We start from the raw sequence: 16,686 nt of genomic DNA on the forward strand, positions 1-16,686 counted from the left end.
ACTTTAAGGTGCGAGGACTCACCGCGCTTTGAACGCCAGCCATCTCTGGTGACACCTCCAAGCATTCATGGCGAGCCAAAGAGTTTTTTCCGGGAGACGCTTCTTTTCAAAGTTGTTTGGCGATCGAACAATGCTGGGTTTCTTCCCGTCAGATTTAATCCTATTTGCACTCTGTGATTTCCACACAAAGAAACTCTTCCGGTCCTCCTCTCGGGTCAGGAGAAAACGGTGCTAGAACACATTGGCCATATAACCTGGAAACTACACAACACCCCAGTCAAAGTCTTCGACAACACATCTTCGACAACAATATTGGAAGGATCCCCAACTTGTTATGAAAACCTCACAACTTCGGGAGACACATGAGGCCTGTCCCGTCCTCTTTCAGGATGTATTTTATACAGCTTGATGATGTTCCCTCGTCCAAGAATTTTTATTGCTCCTCTGAATGTGTACAGAACGTGTGCTGTCCTGGAACGGGCCGAGATTCATCATCGTGGCTTTGGGGCTGTTTTTTAATAACGCTGCTTTCATCCTTGGGATGCTTGTGATGCCATTGCTTTGATTCACGGTCCTTGTGCGGAGCCTGTGGGATGCTTCGCTGCTTTGTCACCGCTCCTTTCAAAGACTTTTTTATTTAATGAGACACTTGTTTCCCCGTTTGATTTTGGGCCAGGCTTGACGCCTCCCAAAGCTTCTCAGAAGAACAGAGGGATAAAAGACCAGTCTGGACCAAAGGACAAATCCTCCCATTTCTGGAGAGTGTTATTGAAATGACTTACATGTGAGGAAGCCATCCCACGTTAAGTCCAAAGCTAAACGTTCAAAACGTAAACGTAAATGGCCCAAACGTCAACCCAAATGTCATAAATATAAACCCAAATGTCATAAACCTAAACTTAAACGTCATAAACGTAAACGGCTCAAACATCAACCCAAATGTCATAAACATAAACCTAAACGTCCTAAACATAAACGGCCCAAACGTCAACCTAACCGTCATAAACCTAAACGTCATAAACGTAAACGGCCCAAACGTCAACCCAAACGTCATAAACCTAAACCTAAACGTCATAAACGTAAACGGCCCAAACGTCAACCCAAACGTCATAAACCTAAACCTAAACGTCATAAACGTAAATGGCTCAAACGTCAACCCAAACGTCATAAACCTAAACTTAAACATCATAAACCTAAACGGCCCAAACCTAAACCTAAACGTTGCGAACGTAAAAGGTCCAAACGTCAACTTAAATGTCGCAAACCTAAATCTAAAGGACCCAAACCTAAACCTGAACGTCCCAAACCTAAACCTAAATGTCTCAAATGTAAACGTCCCAAACCTAAACGCAAACAGCCTAAACATAAACGGCCCAAACATCAATCTAAACGTCGCAAATCTAAACCTAAACCTCCTAAACCTAAATGTCCCGAACCTAAACGTAAATGGCCCGTACCTAAACCTAAACATCCCGAACCTAAGCCTAAGTGGCCCAAAACTAAACCTAAATGTCCTAAACCTAAACGTCCCAAACTTAAACGTCCCAAACCTAAACGTCCCAAACCTAAATGTCCCGGACCTAAACGTCCTAAACCTAAACGTCCTAAACCTAAACGTCCCAAACCTAAACATCCTAAACGTAAATGTCCCGAACCTAAACTCAAATGTCCCAAACCTAAACGTCCCAAACCTAAACATAAATGGCCTGAATCTAAACCTAAACATCCCGAACCTAAACCTAAATATCCCGAACCTAAACGTCCCAAACCTAAACGTCCCAAACCTAAACATCCCGAACCTAAACCCAAATGTCCCGAACCTACACATCCCAAACCTAAACGTCCCAAACCTAAACATCCCGAACCTAAACCCAAATGTCCCGAACCTACACATCCCAAACCTAAACGTCCCAAACCTAAACATCCCGAACCTAAACCCAAATGTCCCGAACCTACACATCCCAAACCTAAACATCCCAAACCTAAACATCCTAAACATAAACGTCCCAAACCTAAACCCAAATGTCCCGAATCTAAACGTCCCGAATCTAAACGTCCCAAACCTAAATGTCCTAAACCCAAACCCAAATATCCCGAACCTAAACATGCCAAACATTGACACCAATGACCAGCCATTACTAGAAGGAACGGAGAGTTTCCTCTATGCTGACGATTGTGCCATCACGGCCCAAGCAGAGAGTTTTATCACAGGATTCCTACACCCAACACTGTTTTGCTTCTGACATGATAAATAAAACCATCTACCATCTGTCTATGTGAGTTGACACAAAAGACCTGGCGTGAGGGCCGAAGTTTGCCCAGGCTTCGGACAACGGGATCCACTCTTTCCCTTGAGAACGCGAGAGCCGGGGTCTCTTCTTTCTTCTTTCTCCCACTCTCTTTTAGCCAAGTCTTCAGTTAATTTGTGCTCATGTTCCATTTAACAAGACAGCCTAAATATTTAAAATAGATTTGCGAGCACGGGGGCCGCCAGATCTGAGCGAAAGTGTCCTTTGCGAGCTCGCCCGGCCTCTCGGGTTACGGGGAAAAGAGCCGCAGATGGAAATTATTACGGCTCCTTGAGGAGAGCCCTGCCAAGGAAGAGAAGAGGAGGAGGAGACGAGGGCGCTTTCGGTGTGACAACAGCAACAACAACAAGGGCAACAAGCCACGGCGGCGGATCAGATCCCGATAATTTAATTCCGCCCGTAATAGCAAACAGGTGAGTTTGGCCGGAGCGTCGCATCTCCATTGGCGAGTGACAGCGTTGTTGTCGGAAGACAGGAAATCGCCTGTCTCTGGTCAATTGTTTTGGGAAATGGCCAGAGGGATTTGCCCTGGAAATAGGCCCAAATCAAACCCGAATATCTCGCAGATTTGGGATATTTGGCAGGCAATCGCCTACCTCTGTGTACACCTGAACAATAGGTTTGGTCAATTGTCTTGTTTTGGGAAATGGCCAGAGGGATTTGCCCTGGAAATAGGCCCAAATCGAACCCGAACAATAGGTTTGGTCAATTGTCTTGTTTTGGGAAATGGCCAGAGGGATTTGCCCTGGAAATAGGCCCAAATCAAACCCGAACAATAGGTTTGGTCAATTGTCTTGTTTTGGGAAATGGCCAGAGGGATTTGCCCTGGAAATAGGCCCAAATCGAACCCGAACAATAGGTTTGGTCAATTGTCTTGTTTTGGGAAATGGCCAGAGGGATTTGCCCTGGAAATAGGCCCAAATCAAACCCGAACAATAGGTTTGGTCAATTGTCTTGTTTTGGGAAATGGCCAGAGGGATTTGCCCTGGAAATAGGCCCAAATCAAACCCGAACAATAGGTTTGGTCAATTGTCTTGTTTTGGGAAATGGCCAGAGGGATTTTCCCTGGAAATAGGCCCAAATCAAACCCGACTATCTCGCAGATTTGGGATATTTGGCAGGCAATTGTCTACCTCTGTGTACACCTGAACAACAGATTTGGTCAATTGTCTTGTTTTGGGAAATGGCCAGAGGGATTTGCCCTGGAAATAGGCCCAAATCAAACCCGAATATCTCCAAGGTTTGGAATATCTGGCAGGCAATTGCCTACCTCTGTGTACACCTGAATAGTAGGTTTGGTCAACTGTCTTGTTTTGGGAAATGACCAGAGGGATTTGCCCTGGAAATAGGCCCAAATCGAACCCGAACAATAGGTTTGGTCGATTGTCTTGTTTTGGGAAATGGCCAGAGGAATTTGCCCTGGAAATAGGCCCAAATCAAACCCGACTATCTCGCAGATTTGGGATATTTGGCAGGCAATTGTCTACCTCTGTGTACACCTGAACAGTAGGTTTGGTCAGTTGTCTTGTTTTGGGAAATGGCCAGAGAGATTTGCCCTGGAAATAGGCCCAAATCAAACCCGAATATCTCCAAGGTTTGGAATATCTGACAGGCAATTGCCTACCTCTGTGTACACCTGAATAGTAGGTTTGGTCAACTGTCTTGTTTTGGGAAATGACCAGAGGGATTTGCTCTGGAAATAGGCCCAAATTGAACCCGAACAATAGGTTTGGTCGATTGTCTTGTTTTGGGAAATGGCCAGAGGGATTTGCCCTGGAAATAGGCCCAAATCAAACCCGAACAATAGGTTTGGTCGATTGTCTTGTTTTGGGAAATGGCCAGAGGGATTTGCCCTGGAAATAGGCCCAAATCAAACCCGAACAATAGGTTTGGTCAATTGTCTTGTTTTGGGAAATGGCCAGAGGGATTTGCCCTGGAAATAGGCCCAAATCAAACCCGAACAATAGGTTTGGTCAATTGTCTTGTTTTGGGAAATGGCCAGAGGGATTTGCCCTGGAAATAGGCCCAAATCAAACCCGAACAATAGGTTTGGTCAATTGTCTTGTTTTGGGAAATGGCCAGAGGGATTTGCCCTGGAAATAGGCCCAAATCAAACCCGGATATCTCCAAGGTTTGGAATATCTGGCAGGCAATCACCTCTCTCTCCATACACCTGAATGATGGGTTTGGTCTATTACCTTGGTTTGGGAAATGGCCAGAGGGATTTGCCCTGGAAATAAGCCCAAATCAAACCCGGATATCTCGCAGGTTTGGGAAATGGTTTGGGAAATGGCCAGAGGGGTTTCCCACCCGTCCTGTCCAGGGAATCTCTCGGCAGGGAAGCGAATGTCTCTGGGCTCATCGGAAGTTCAACCAAGAAGACAAAGAGGAGGAGGAACGAGACCCAGGGCTTCACTCAACCAAGGTGACAACCACAGTACTTCTCTTCCAACTCCTCCTCCTCCTCGCCTTCCTTTTCCTGTTCTCCTCATCTTCTTCCTAATTCATCTAAAACACAGATGTGTACTTTTCACCTTAAGAACAGTTTCATCCACGCCGACGAGTGTGCCATCACCGCTCAAACAGAACTTGGAAATGGTTGAACAGAAGGTCTCAGAAGCTCGAGGTGATCTTACAGCCTATTACAGGGGAAACTAACTGATATCCTAATCCATCTAAAAGACAGATGTGTACTTTTCACCTTAAGAATAGTTTAATCCACGCTGACGATCGTGCCATCACCGCTCAAACAGAACTTGGAAACGGTTGAACAGCTCGAGGTGATCTTACTGCCTGTTACAGGGAAAACCAGCTGATTCTCATCTACGCCGACGATTATGCCATCACAACCCAATCAGAGAGCTTTGACATTTTTTCCCCAGTGTTGCCTGTGGTTGGGAGTGCTGAATTTAGCTCTCGAGTCTCCGAATTTAGAATTGGTTGGCCGTCTCTTATCCAAGTGCTCACCCCCGCGGATCCTGCTTAGCGGACTCGGATGCCGCTAAGCAGGATCGTTTCGCTCCTCGACCTCCAAAAGAGAGGAGGAAGCGCAAGGCAAGGCAAACAAGCTTCTCTTTGCTCGGGCCCATCTCTCTTTGTTCTCGTCTCGAAACTCTGGCGCAACCGGGCTTTGGCGAGAGGCCATGGGCGCCGGAGGCTAGGACTGTTTTGTGTGTGTGGATATACAATGCCACAAGAACGTCTCTATCATCGCTTGCCGGAATCAACACACAGGCTCCGTTGAGGTCTCCTGGGGCCAAGAAGGAGCCGAAAAACGCCTCTCCATCCGACTACCTGCACAACCCCAACGCGTTCCTCCCGGTCTCAATAACTCGAGAGGAAATGCCGAAACGCTTTCATGTTGCCGTTGCTAAGGGTGACTGTGTTTTTTATTGGTTTATCCCACATGTTGGGCACATGTGTGCGAATCGTCCGCCGCAACACGGCTCGGCGAGGGGTCTCCTTCCCTTCCTAGGAAATAATTCGATTGTCTAGTAATAATAATAACAACAACAACAACAACTCAACAACTCCAAGATCTATCTATCATTCATCTATCCTTCTAGAAAATAATTAGATAGTTTAGTAACAACAACAACAACATCTGGTCGACGACTCCACGATCTATCTATCATCCATCTATCCTTCCTAGAAAATAATTCGATCGTTTAGTAATAATAATAATAACAACAACATCTGGTAGACGACTCCACGATCTATCTATCATCCATCTAACCTTCCTAGAAAATAATTCGATAGTTAAGTAATAACAACAACAACAATATTTGGTCAGCAACTCCAAGATCTATCATCCATCTATCCTTCCTAGAAAATAATTTGATAGTTTAGTAATAAAAACAACAACAACAAGAATATCTTGTCGACGATTCCAAGATCTATCTATCATCCATCTAGAAAAATAATTTGATAGTTTAGTAATAATAACAACAATAACAACAATAAGAATATCTGGTCGACGACTCCAAGATCTATCTATCATCCATCTATCCTTCCTAGAAAATAATTCGATAGTTTAGTAACAACAACAATAACAACAATAATATCTGGTTGACGACTCCATCCATGTATCTATCATCTATCACGCAATGACAAGTTGCCATCATATGCAAAAAAGAGTCCCGTCCCGAGCTCAGAATGCAAGAAATGCCAAGAAGACGCCCCGAAATCATTTGCAGATGGAAGCACATCTGAACGCCATCAGGCAGGCTGCGGAAACATGGATGGAGAAAAACAGCTTTCCAGGACTATTTTCTTTCCGGAGCAAAGAGAGACGGTGACCTCGATGCCAAAGAGTTCGGAACGGAACAACATGCCCTGGCAGAATATGTAAAGCAAAGTGAAGAACCTGCTTTGATTGAAGTCAAAAATCTGAAACTCCTCAAGACACAGCAGGCAAAGAATCAGTACAAGAAAACCGCACTACAAACTAGAGCAGAATCAGTACAAGAAAACCGCACTACAAACTAGAGCAGAATCAGTACAAGAAAACCGCACTACAAACTAGAGCAGAATCAGTACAAGAAAACCGTACTACAAACTAGAGCAGAATCAGTACAAGAAAACCGCACTACAAACTAGAGCAGAATCAGTACAAGAAAACCACAACTACAAACTAGAGGAGAATCAGTACAAGAAAACCGCACTACAAACTAGAGCAGAATCAGTACAAGAAAACCGCACTACAAACTAGAGCAGAATCAGTACAAGGAAACCGCACTACAAACTAGAGCAGAATCAGTACAAGAAAACCGCACTACAAACTAGAGCAGAATCAGTACAAGAAAACCGCACTACAAACTAATGCTGACAGCTGGCACCACAAAACACTGCATGGAAAGTTCCTTGACAAAATTGAAGGAAAAGCTGACAAGGAGAAGACCTTGTCAATGACGGGAAAAACCACGTCTTAGTGGGAGGAAATGCTTCGTTTGGGGGAATCCCGACCCTACCAACCGTTCTGGGAGTTAATTGCATTCCCAAGCTCTGAGCGAAAACGACAAAGACCCAGGATATGCATTTTCTAATCTTGGGATGGATATGTACGGGAGGGCGAGGAAAACGTGGCTATTTTATTTATTTCCCTCTTTCCTTTAAATGGGCAAAACCCGCTCTCGCCAGGAGGGAGAAAATACGGCTAAATTAAACATAATAATCCTAAATCCAGGTCAGCTATATAAAGTCCGATGTCAAGGCGTTTAAAGCCCTAGGAAGGGAAATAACGCACTGTCGATTTGGGGCAATTCAAGACCCACAAGACGTCATATGGGTATCTAGGGGTCGGAAAAAATAATCCCGTATTTAAATACTGGGAGTCGGCCGCTCCCAAAGGTGATTAAATGGAAACCTATTATGCAATTATACCTGAGCTCATCCAAAGGGTTTTAAACAAGCCCTGCGGGGAGAAAACGTACTTTTCCTCCCCTTATTAAATCTCTTTCCTTACCTAATGAGAGAATCCCTTTAATGGGGAGAGACACCCCACAATGTCATGTGGTCCCTGGTCAAGGTTATGATTGAGCAAGATGGGACCTGGTCAAGGTGGTCCTTGGTCAAGGTTATGATTGAGAAAGACGGGACCTCGTCAAGGTGGTCCCTGGTCCAGGTTGTTCCTGGTCAAAGTAGTCCCTGGTCAAGGTGGACCCTGGTTAAGGTGGTCCCAGATCAAGATGGTCCCTAGACAAGGTGGGTCCTGATCAAAGTGGGCCCTGGTCCAGGTGGGCTCTGGTCAATTTGTGGCCTGGTCAACGTGGGCCCTGGTCAAAGTAGTCCCTAATCAAGTTGGTCCCTGGTCCAGGTTGTTCCTGGTCAAAGTGGGGCCTGCTCAAGGATGGGACCTGCTCCTCTGACCCTGGTCAAAGTGGTTCCTGGTTAAGGTTTTCCCTGATCAAGTTGGTCCCTGGTCCAGGTTGTTCCTGGTCAAAGTGGGGCCTGCTCAAGGATGGGACCTGCTCCTTTGACCCTGGTCCAGGTGGTTCCTGGTCAAAGTGGGGCCTGCTCAAGGATGGGACCTGCTCCTCTGACCCTGGTCCAGGTGGTTCCTGGTCAAAGTGGGGCCTGCTCAAGGATGGGACCTGCTCCTCTGACCCTGGTCAAGGTGGTCCCTGGTCAAGGTGGTCCCTGATCAAGGTGGTCCCTGGTCCAGGTTGTTCCTGGTCAAAGTGGGGCCTGCTCAAGGATGGGACCTGCTCCTCTGACCCTGGTCAAAGTGGTTCCTGGTTAAGGTTTTCCCTGATCAAGTTGGTCCCTGGTCCAGGTTGTTCCTGGTCAAAGTGGGGCCTGCTCAAGGATGGGACCTGCTCCTTTGACCCTGGTCCAGGTGGTTCCTGGTCAAAGTGGGGCCTGCTCAAGGATGGGACCTGCTCCTCTGACCCTGGTCCAGGTGGTTCCTGGTCAAAGTGGGGCCTGCTCAAGGATGGGACCTGCTCCTCTGACCCTGGTCAAGGTGGTCCCTGGTCAAGGTGGTCCCTGATCAAGGTGGTCCCTGGTCCAGGTTGTTCCTGGTCAAAGTGGGGCCTGCTCAAGGATGGGACCTGCTCCTCTGACCCTGGTCCAGGTTGTTCCTGGTCAAAGTGGGGCCTTCTAAAGGATGGGACCTGCTCCTCTGACCCTGGTCCAGGTTGTTCCTGGTCAAAGTGGTCCCTGTTCCTAGGATTCTATGAGTTGGAAGGCAACTGTCTTCTCCATCACCTTGTCCAGAAAAGGAAGGTTGGACACTGGTCTGCAGTTGTGAAGGCCCAGGGGATCCAGGGAGGGCTTCTTCAGCAGTGGTCTGACTACTACTTGGATATAATTCTCATGTTGCATGTGAGATCCGAGCTGCATCTCCTCCTTGGACAACCGGCCAAGAGGGACTGGGATCAAGAAGGTCGTCTTCCTTCTGCTGCTCGTCTTTGAGACCGTCCTGAACCTTTTTTTCCCTCCCCTCCTCTTCTCTTCCCAGAGCAATTTGATCCTTTCCATCTTGGTCGAGAGAGGAGGGATTTGCACCCAGCCCACCCCGTCGGTCTTCCCAGATCCCTCCTCCTCCTTCCCGAAGCTGGAAGCAGAGCACCTTCCTGAGGATCCCGAGCTCTTCTCAGACCTTGCTCTTGGATCCTTCCTTCCAATCTGGCTTCGCTCTCTCCTCCGTTCCTTGAAACTGTCAGCGAGGAGGGATGTGAAGAGCAGAGAAAGGGAAAAGTGAGCGGCCGTGAAAAACTGCAGAAAGTTGCCTGGCTTGGAGAGACGTCCGCTCGACTTTCGGCAAAGCTCCGAGCCTCGGGATATTATTCTCCCGTCCTTTCTCGTTGGGGAGAAGAGCGTGAAGGAACCAAGGCGAGAAGCAGGAGCGGCTCAACCGTCTTGCCTAATTTCGGCGGATCTTCTCGACCAGATAAGTCAACTTTATCCCGCGTCGACTCGTCTTGAATAAATAACACAGCTCTATTCTGCATTATCCGGACTCTGCCGGATTTTGTTCCGCGTTGTCCGGACTTCGCCGGGTTCTTCTCGACTTATGTTTATCCTGCAACTACTCGTCTTGAATCGATCACACAGCTCTATTCTGCATTATCTGGACTTTGCCGGATTTTGTTCCGCGTTATCTGGACTTCGCCGGGTTCTTCTCCACTTGTGTTTATCCTCCACCGACTCATCTTGAATCGATAACACAGCTCTATTCTGCATTATCTGGACTTCACCGGATCTCCTTGACCAGATAACTGACATTTCTTCTGCCTTGACTTGGAAGTACACGGCTCTTCTTGACTAGCAACGTCAAGTTGATTCTGCATTAACCAGCTTTGACCGGATCACACGGGCTTGTTCTGCATCGATCGGACTTCACTGGGTCTCCGGAAAGTTCGGTCTATTCCACATTGGCTGGACATCTAAATCCGGAAAGTTCCGTTCATTCTGCATTGATTGGACTTCTCGATCCAGAAAGTCCGGTTAATTCTGAATCCGGAACGTCTGGTTCATTCCGCATCCAGAAGGTCCGATTTATTCTGCATCGCCTGGATTTCTTGATCCGGAAGGTCCGATTTGTTCCACATTGTCTGGGCATCTCAATCCGGAAAGTCTGGTTTGTTCTGCATTGCCTGAACTTCTTGATCTAGGAAGTCTGGTTCATTCCGCATCCAGAAAGTCCAGATTATTCCGCATCCAGAAAGTCCAATCTATTCCGCATTGCTGGGATTTCTTGATCCAGAAAGTCCAACTCATTCCGCATCCAGAAAGTCCAGATTATTCTGCATCCAGAAAGTCCAATCTATTCCGAATTGCCTGGACTTCTTGATCCAGAAAGTCCAGTTTATTCCGCATTGCCTTGACTTCTTGATCCAGAAAGTCCGGTTCATTCTGCATCTGGAAAGTCGAATTTATTCTGCATTGCCAGGACTTCGTGATCTGGAAAGTCCAGTTTATTCCGCATCCAGAAAGTCCGATTTTTCCGCATTGCCTTGACTTCTTGATCCAGAAAGTCCGGCTCATTCCGCATCCAGAAAGTCCAATCTATTCCGCATTGATCCAGTTTATTCTGCATTGCCAGGACTTCTTGATCCAGAAAGTCCAGTTTATTCTGCATCCAGAAAGTCCAGCTTTTTCTGCATCCAGAAAGTCCGATCTATTCCGCATCGCCTGGACTTCTTGATCCAGAAAGTCCGGTTCATTCTGCATCTGGAAAGTCGAATTTATTCTGCATTGCCAGGACTTTGTGATCCGGAAAGTCCAGATTATTCTGCATCCAGAAAGTCCAATCTATTCCACATTGCTGGGATTTCTTGATCCAGAAAGTCCGATTCATTCCGTATCCAGAAAGTCCGGTTTATTCCGCATTGCCTGGACTTCTTGATCCGGAAAGTCTGGTTCATTCCGCAACCAGAAGGTCTGGTTCATTCCGCATCCAGAACGTCCAGCTCATTCCGCATCCGGACAGTCTGGTTTACTCTGCATTGCCTGGACTTCTCGATCTGGATACGTCAAGTTTGCTCTGCATTGCCCAGTGTTTTTGGATCCAGTCGTCACCCAACAATCCAAGAGAAAGGAAGGGAAGATTAGCCGAAGGAATTCATGATCTCTTATTAGAGAGAGAAAAAAGGGAAGATTAGTTGAAGGAATTCAGAAGCCAAGGCCCGAGTGGCACGAAACGCATCCGAGACGCCACCCAAAAATCACGGAATCACCTGCCCGAAGCGAAGAAAGGAAGGAGAACCCGTCCCCGTTTAGGCGGCGAGTGTCAACGCCTTCTGGAGTTTCGATTTGACAACAACTTGGTGTCCGTTTGTCGCCAAATCCCAGGAATGGTATCCGACATCGGGGAGCTCTTTTGGGCGCCCCGGAGCCGTGTTTTTAAGGATTAAGCAGAATCCAGCGTCCTTTGTTTTTGTTTACTTGCGAGATTTTCCGCTTTCCCGGGACGGCATGGATGGCCCTTCAAGGTGACTTCTCCTTCTCCGCCTTCCGCTTTGGATCCTCCTCCTCGTCGCTCCATGGCCGGAGACTTGGGCTGACTTCGGAGAGACGGGAACCGACGCCGAGGAAAAGGTACGAGTGCCGATCCGAAGGGACGGGAAGAGAAGTGGGGAAAATAGGGGGAGATTGTCGTGCCCTTGTGCTTCACGGCCGTTCGGGGAGACCGGGGAGGGGGAAACGAGGCCAGGCCTGGAAAGGTTTCGGGAGAGAGAGAAAGCTCCGATTCAACCAGAACCAGACGCACATGCGAAGTCGATCAGTCTCTCCAACAAGTCGAGGGAAACAGAGTTTTGGGAGGATACTAAAGGCCGTAACACTCAATTCGGGAATTATCGCTCTCCGAAACGATATGAAAATTGGCAAACCTTGCATGCATGTAGCATAGGTCGAGTGTATAGTATAACCTGGTGGCGCAGCGGACTGAAAGGTTTCCAGGTTTGAACCTGGGGTGAGCTCCCGCCGTTAGCCCCAGCTTCTGCCAACCTAGGAGTTCGAAAACATGCCAATGTGAGTAATAATAATAATAATAATAATAATAATAATAATAATAAAACTTTATTTATATCCCGCCACCATCTCCCCACGGGGACTCGGGGCGGCTTACATGGGGCAGTGGCCCAAACAACATAAGAACAAAATATAAGCAACACAATACAATCACAATATAAAAAGATAAAACAAGAATACAATATATCAATATAAACAACAGTACAAGATAAAAATTTCATTTAAAACACATAAATGGTAAGACCGTAATAAAAACAGGATAAATTATTAAATTATAAATTGTGAGTGGATCGATAGGTGTCGTTCTTATTGGCGGGAAGGTAACATTGGCGCTCCATGCAGTCATAATACTATTGGATAAACACAGATGTCTATTCGGCTATAAAAAAAACACAATAACGGTTCAAAACATAAGTCGTACACCATATGTATGTACGCGTATGTACATATGACATTCACAGAATCAATGCTCAGTCCTACGGTATAGAACACAAAAGTATCGTACTCAGTATTGTAAATCAAAACAAGATAATACTCAGGATCGACATCAGCAGTATCAGCTTTACTATTGATCCAAAACCTGAGGAGTCCTGTGGAATTGCTCCAGAACTACAGAGTTTCTGAATTGTTTTGCCTTTAAGACAATCAAATCCTTTGAGGACTGCAGAGACTTATATCATAGAATCATAGAATCATAGAATAGTAGAGTTGGAAGAGACCACATGGGCCATCTAGTCCAACCCCCTGCTAAGAAGCAGGAAATCGCATTCAAAGCACCCCCGACAGATGGCCATCCAGCCTCTCCTTAAAAGCCTCCAAGGAAGGAGCCTCCACCACGGCCCCGGGGAGAGAGTTCCACTGGTGAACAGCCCTTCTCACAGTGAGGAAGTTCTTCCTGATGTTCAGGTGGAATCTCCTTCCTTTCCTGTAGTTTGAAGCCATTGTTCCGTGTCCTAGTCTAAAAAACAAGCTCCCTCCCTCTTCCCTATAACTTCCCTTCACGTATTTGTACATGGCCCTCATCATGTCTCCTCTCAGCCTTCTCTTCTGCAGGCTAAACATGCCCAGCTCTTTAAGCCGCTCCTCATAGGGCTTGTTCTCCAGACCCTTCATCATTTTAGTCGCCCTCCTCTGGACGCTTTCCAGCTTGTCAACATCTCCCTTCAACTGTGGTGCCCAGAATGGGACACAGTGTGATTCCAGGTAAAGTGGTCTGACCAAGGCAGAATAGAAGAAGGGGGAGCAGGACTTCCCTGGATCTAGACGCTATTCCCCTCTTGATGAGGCCAGAATCCCGTTGGCTTTTTTAGCTGCCGCATCACATTCCTGGCTCATGTTCACCTTCCTCCCCACGAGGACTCCAAGGTCTTTTTCGCACACACTGCTGTCAAGCCAGGCCTCGTCCCCCATTCTGTCTCTTTGATTTCCATTGTGGAATATCTTGCATTTGTCCCTGTTGAACTTCATTTTGTCAGTTTCGGCCAATTATCTCTCTAGTCTGTCAAGATCGTTTTGAATTCTGCTCCTGTCTTCTGGAGTGTTGGCTCTCCCTCCCAGTTTGGTGTCGTCTGCAAACTTGATGATCGTGCCTTCTGACCCTTCGTCTAAGTCGTTCATCAAGATCCTGAACAGAACCGGGCCCAGGACGGAGCCCTGCTTGTGGCACTCCACTTGTCACTTCTTTCCATGATGAAGACGACGCATTGGTGAGAATCACCCTTTGGGTTCGTTCGCTTAGCCAATGACAGATCCACCTAACCGTAGTTTTGTCTAGCCCACATTTGACTAGTTTGTTTGCCAGAAGGTCGTGGGGGACTTTGTCGAAGGCCTTACTGAAATCTAGATATGCTACATCCACGGCATTCCCTGTATCGACCCAACTCGTAACTTTGTCGAAAAAAGAGATCAGATGAGTCTGGCATGACTTGTTTTTGGTAAATCCGTGTTGACTATTAGCCATGACCGCATTTGTTTCTAAGTGTTCGCAGACCACTTCCTTCATGATCTTTTCCAGAATCTTGCCTGGTATGGATGTGAGGCTGACCGGACATTGGTAATTGTTTGGGTCGTTCTTTTTCCCCTTCTTGAAGATAAATAGGGACCACATTCGCCCTCCTCCAATCTGCTGGGACTTCTCCCGTTCTCCAAGAACTCTCGAAGATCATTGCCAGTGGTTCTGAAATAACTTCCGCTAGTTCCTTCAGTACTCTTGGGTGTAGCTGATCTGGCCCTGGGGACTTGAATTGGTTTAGAGAGGCCAAGTGTTCCTGGACAACTTGTTTCCCTATTTGGGGTTGGATTTCCCCCAATCCTTCGTCCATTCCGTGTTGCTGAGGTTGAAGATGGCTTTCTTTTTCTGAGAAGACCGAGGCAAAGAAGGCATTAAGTAGTTCTGCCTTTTCCCTATTCGGCTATAAAAAAACACAATAACGGTTCAAAACATAAGTAGTACACAATATGTATGTATGCGTATGTACATATGACATTCACAGAATCAATGCTCAGTCCTATGGTATAGAACACAAAAGTATCTAACTCAGTATTGTAAATCAAAACAAGATAATACTCAGGATCGACATCAGCAGTATCAGCTTTACTATTGATCCAAAACCTGAGGAGTCCTGTGGAATTGCTCCAGAACTACAGAGTTTCTGAATTGTTTTGCCTTTAAGACAATCAAATCCTTTGAGGACTGCAGAGACTTATATCATCTTGTTTGATTTGCAATACTGAGTTAGATACTTTTGTGTTAAATACTATAGGACTGAGCATTGATTCTGCGAATGTATATGTATACGATGCTCTGATATATTTATGTTTTGAACCGTTATTTGTGTTTTCTATAGCTCCATGCAGTCATGCGAGTGGTCACATAACCCTTTGTACCGTCTTCGGCTTAGAAATGGAGATGAGCCCCAACCCCTAGAGTGCGAGTAGATCGATAGGTACTGCTCCGGCGGGAAGGGAATGGCCTTGGAGGTGTCTACGAGTCGTTTGCAGAATTTGGGGCTTCCGTGAATGGCGCTTTGGTTTGAAGTTTGCCGATGTTTTGGTCGAGCTCTGTCCTCGTGTTTGGTGTTGCCACCGAAATTTCCCGTCGAGGAAAGCTTTGCGACTGGAGGGTTTCCTTGGCCCCAAACCCCGCCCCCTCCACCTCTTAAGGATGGGTTTCGGGGCTCTTTCCGACGCGTTCGACTACAAGCTCCATCACTCCTGGCTAGCATGGAATATGGTTGGACTAGCTGCCCTTTGAGGAGCCCTTTCCTGTCTTGGTTCCCATTTATTCGATGCTAATCAAGCTGGGCAATTGCCTCCGGCAGACCCACAGGGAGAGAGAGAGATACGCTCCACTTGCTTCCGTTCCAACGGACCTCTCGAGCCAACGAGGCGGGCGCAACGTCAGGAGAGAGTGCTACTGCACCGCCCGGGGAGAACTCGCGGAAAAGCCAGGCGGAAAGAAATGGGCTTTCTTTTTTTTTTCCCCCAGACCCACCCTGGACGTCATTCCGCAGGGAGAGAGATAGATACGCTCCACTTGCTTCCGTTCCAACGGACCTCTCGAGCCACGGATGCAGGCGTAACGTCAGGAGAGAGTGCTTTTTTTAAAAAAAAAAAAACTCGGGCTTTTTTTTTTTTAAGGGGGCTTTGTTGTGTGTGTGTGTTTTCTCTCCCTGGCCTTGTCACAGTAGCACTCTCTCCTGATGTTTCGCCCACATCTATGGCAGGGCACCCTCAGAGGTGGTGAGGGAAGGGGAATACTAAGCAAGTGGGGTCAATATATATATATATATATATATATATATATATATATATATATATATAACTATATATAATATATAATATATAATATATATTATATTATAATATATATTATTATATTATATTATTATATTACATTATTATATATATTATTATATAATATTATATTATTATATTATAATATAATATATTATATTATATTATAATATAATATATTATATTATATAATATATATATAACTACTAGCTGTGCCCGGCCACCCGTTGCTGTGGCAAAGTGGTGGTGGTACTGGTTAAAAATTGTTGTGTAATTTTTATTTGACTTTATTTGCATTTTTTATTAATTTTATTGTAAGTTATATTTTTATTTATTATATTTTATTATATTCTTGTATTATTTTTAGTTATTTTCTGTTATTATAGTATTTTATTGTATTAATTTTTTAGTGTTTTTTATTATTTTTTATTGGGTTGCTAGGAGACCAAGTTGGAGGAGCTTAGCCTTCTAACTGGCAGCAATTGGATAAAAGCAATTATTCATCTCCCTCTAATTAGGACTTTATTTTTCTTTTCTTTTTGTTGTATCAACCTAGAGGCGTGGATGATGGGTTGTGTTGTCAAATTTCGAGGTTGGGGGGCCT

The 16,686-nt window shown here is 45.9% G+C and overlaps 2 protein-coding genes across 2 annotated transcripts in view; both read left to right on the forward strand.

Annotated features, from left to right (window-relative positions):
• Positions 1-781: 781 nt before the first annotated feature.
• On the forward strand, positions 782-2,970 carry LOC134293165 (uncharacterized; the record flags this gene model as incomplete). The annotated part of the gene is made up of 1 exon (XM_062959887.1): positions 782-2,970. A coding segment is annotated over one exon (1,338 nt), but the record flags the coding sequence as incomplete, so codon positions are not given.
• A 5,863-nt stretch (positions 2,971-8,833) lies between these two features.
• Positions 8,834-16,686, forward strand: part of nrtn (neurturin) — a 30,175-nt gene continuing 22,322 nt past the window's right edge. The window contains exon 1 of the mRNA XM_062959657.1: positions 8,834-11,852. The gene's annotated coding sequence lies outside the window, so the exon portion shown is untranslated. The remainder of the gene's footprint in view (positions 11,853-16,686) is intronic.

The sequence above is a fragment of the Anolis carolinensis genome, unplaced genomic scaffold (assembly GCF_035594765.1).
Source record: "Anolis carolinensis isolate JA03-04 unplaced genomic scaffold, rAnoCar3.1.pri scaffold_7, whole genome shotgun sequence".
NCBI lineage: Eukaryota > Metazoa > Chordata > Lepidosauria > Squamata > Dactyloidae > Anolis > Anolis carolinensis.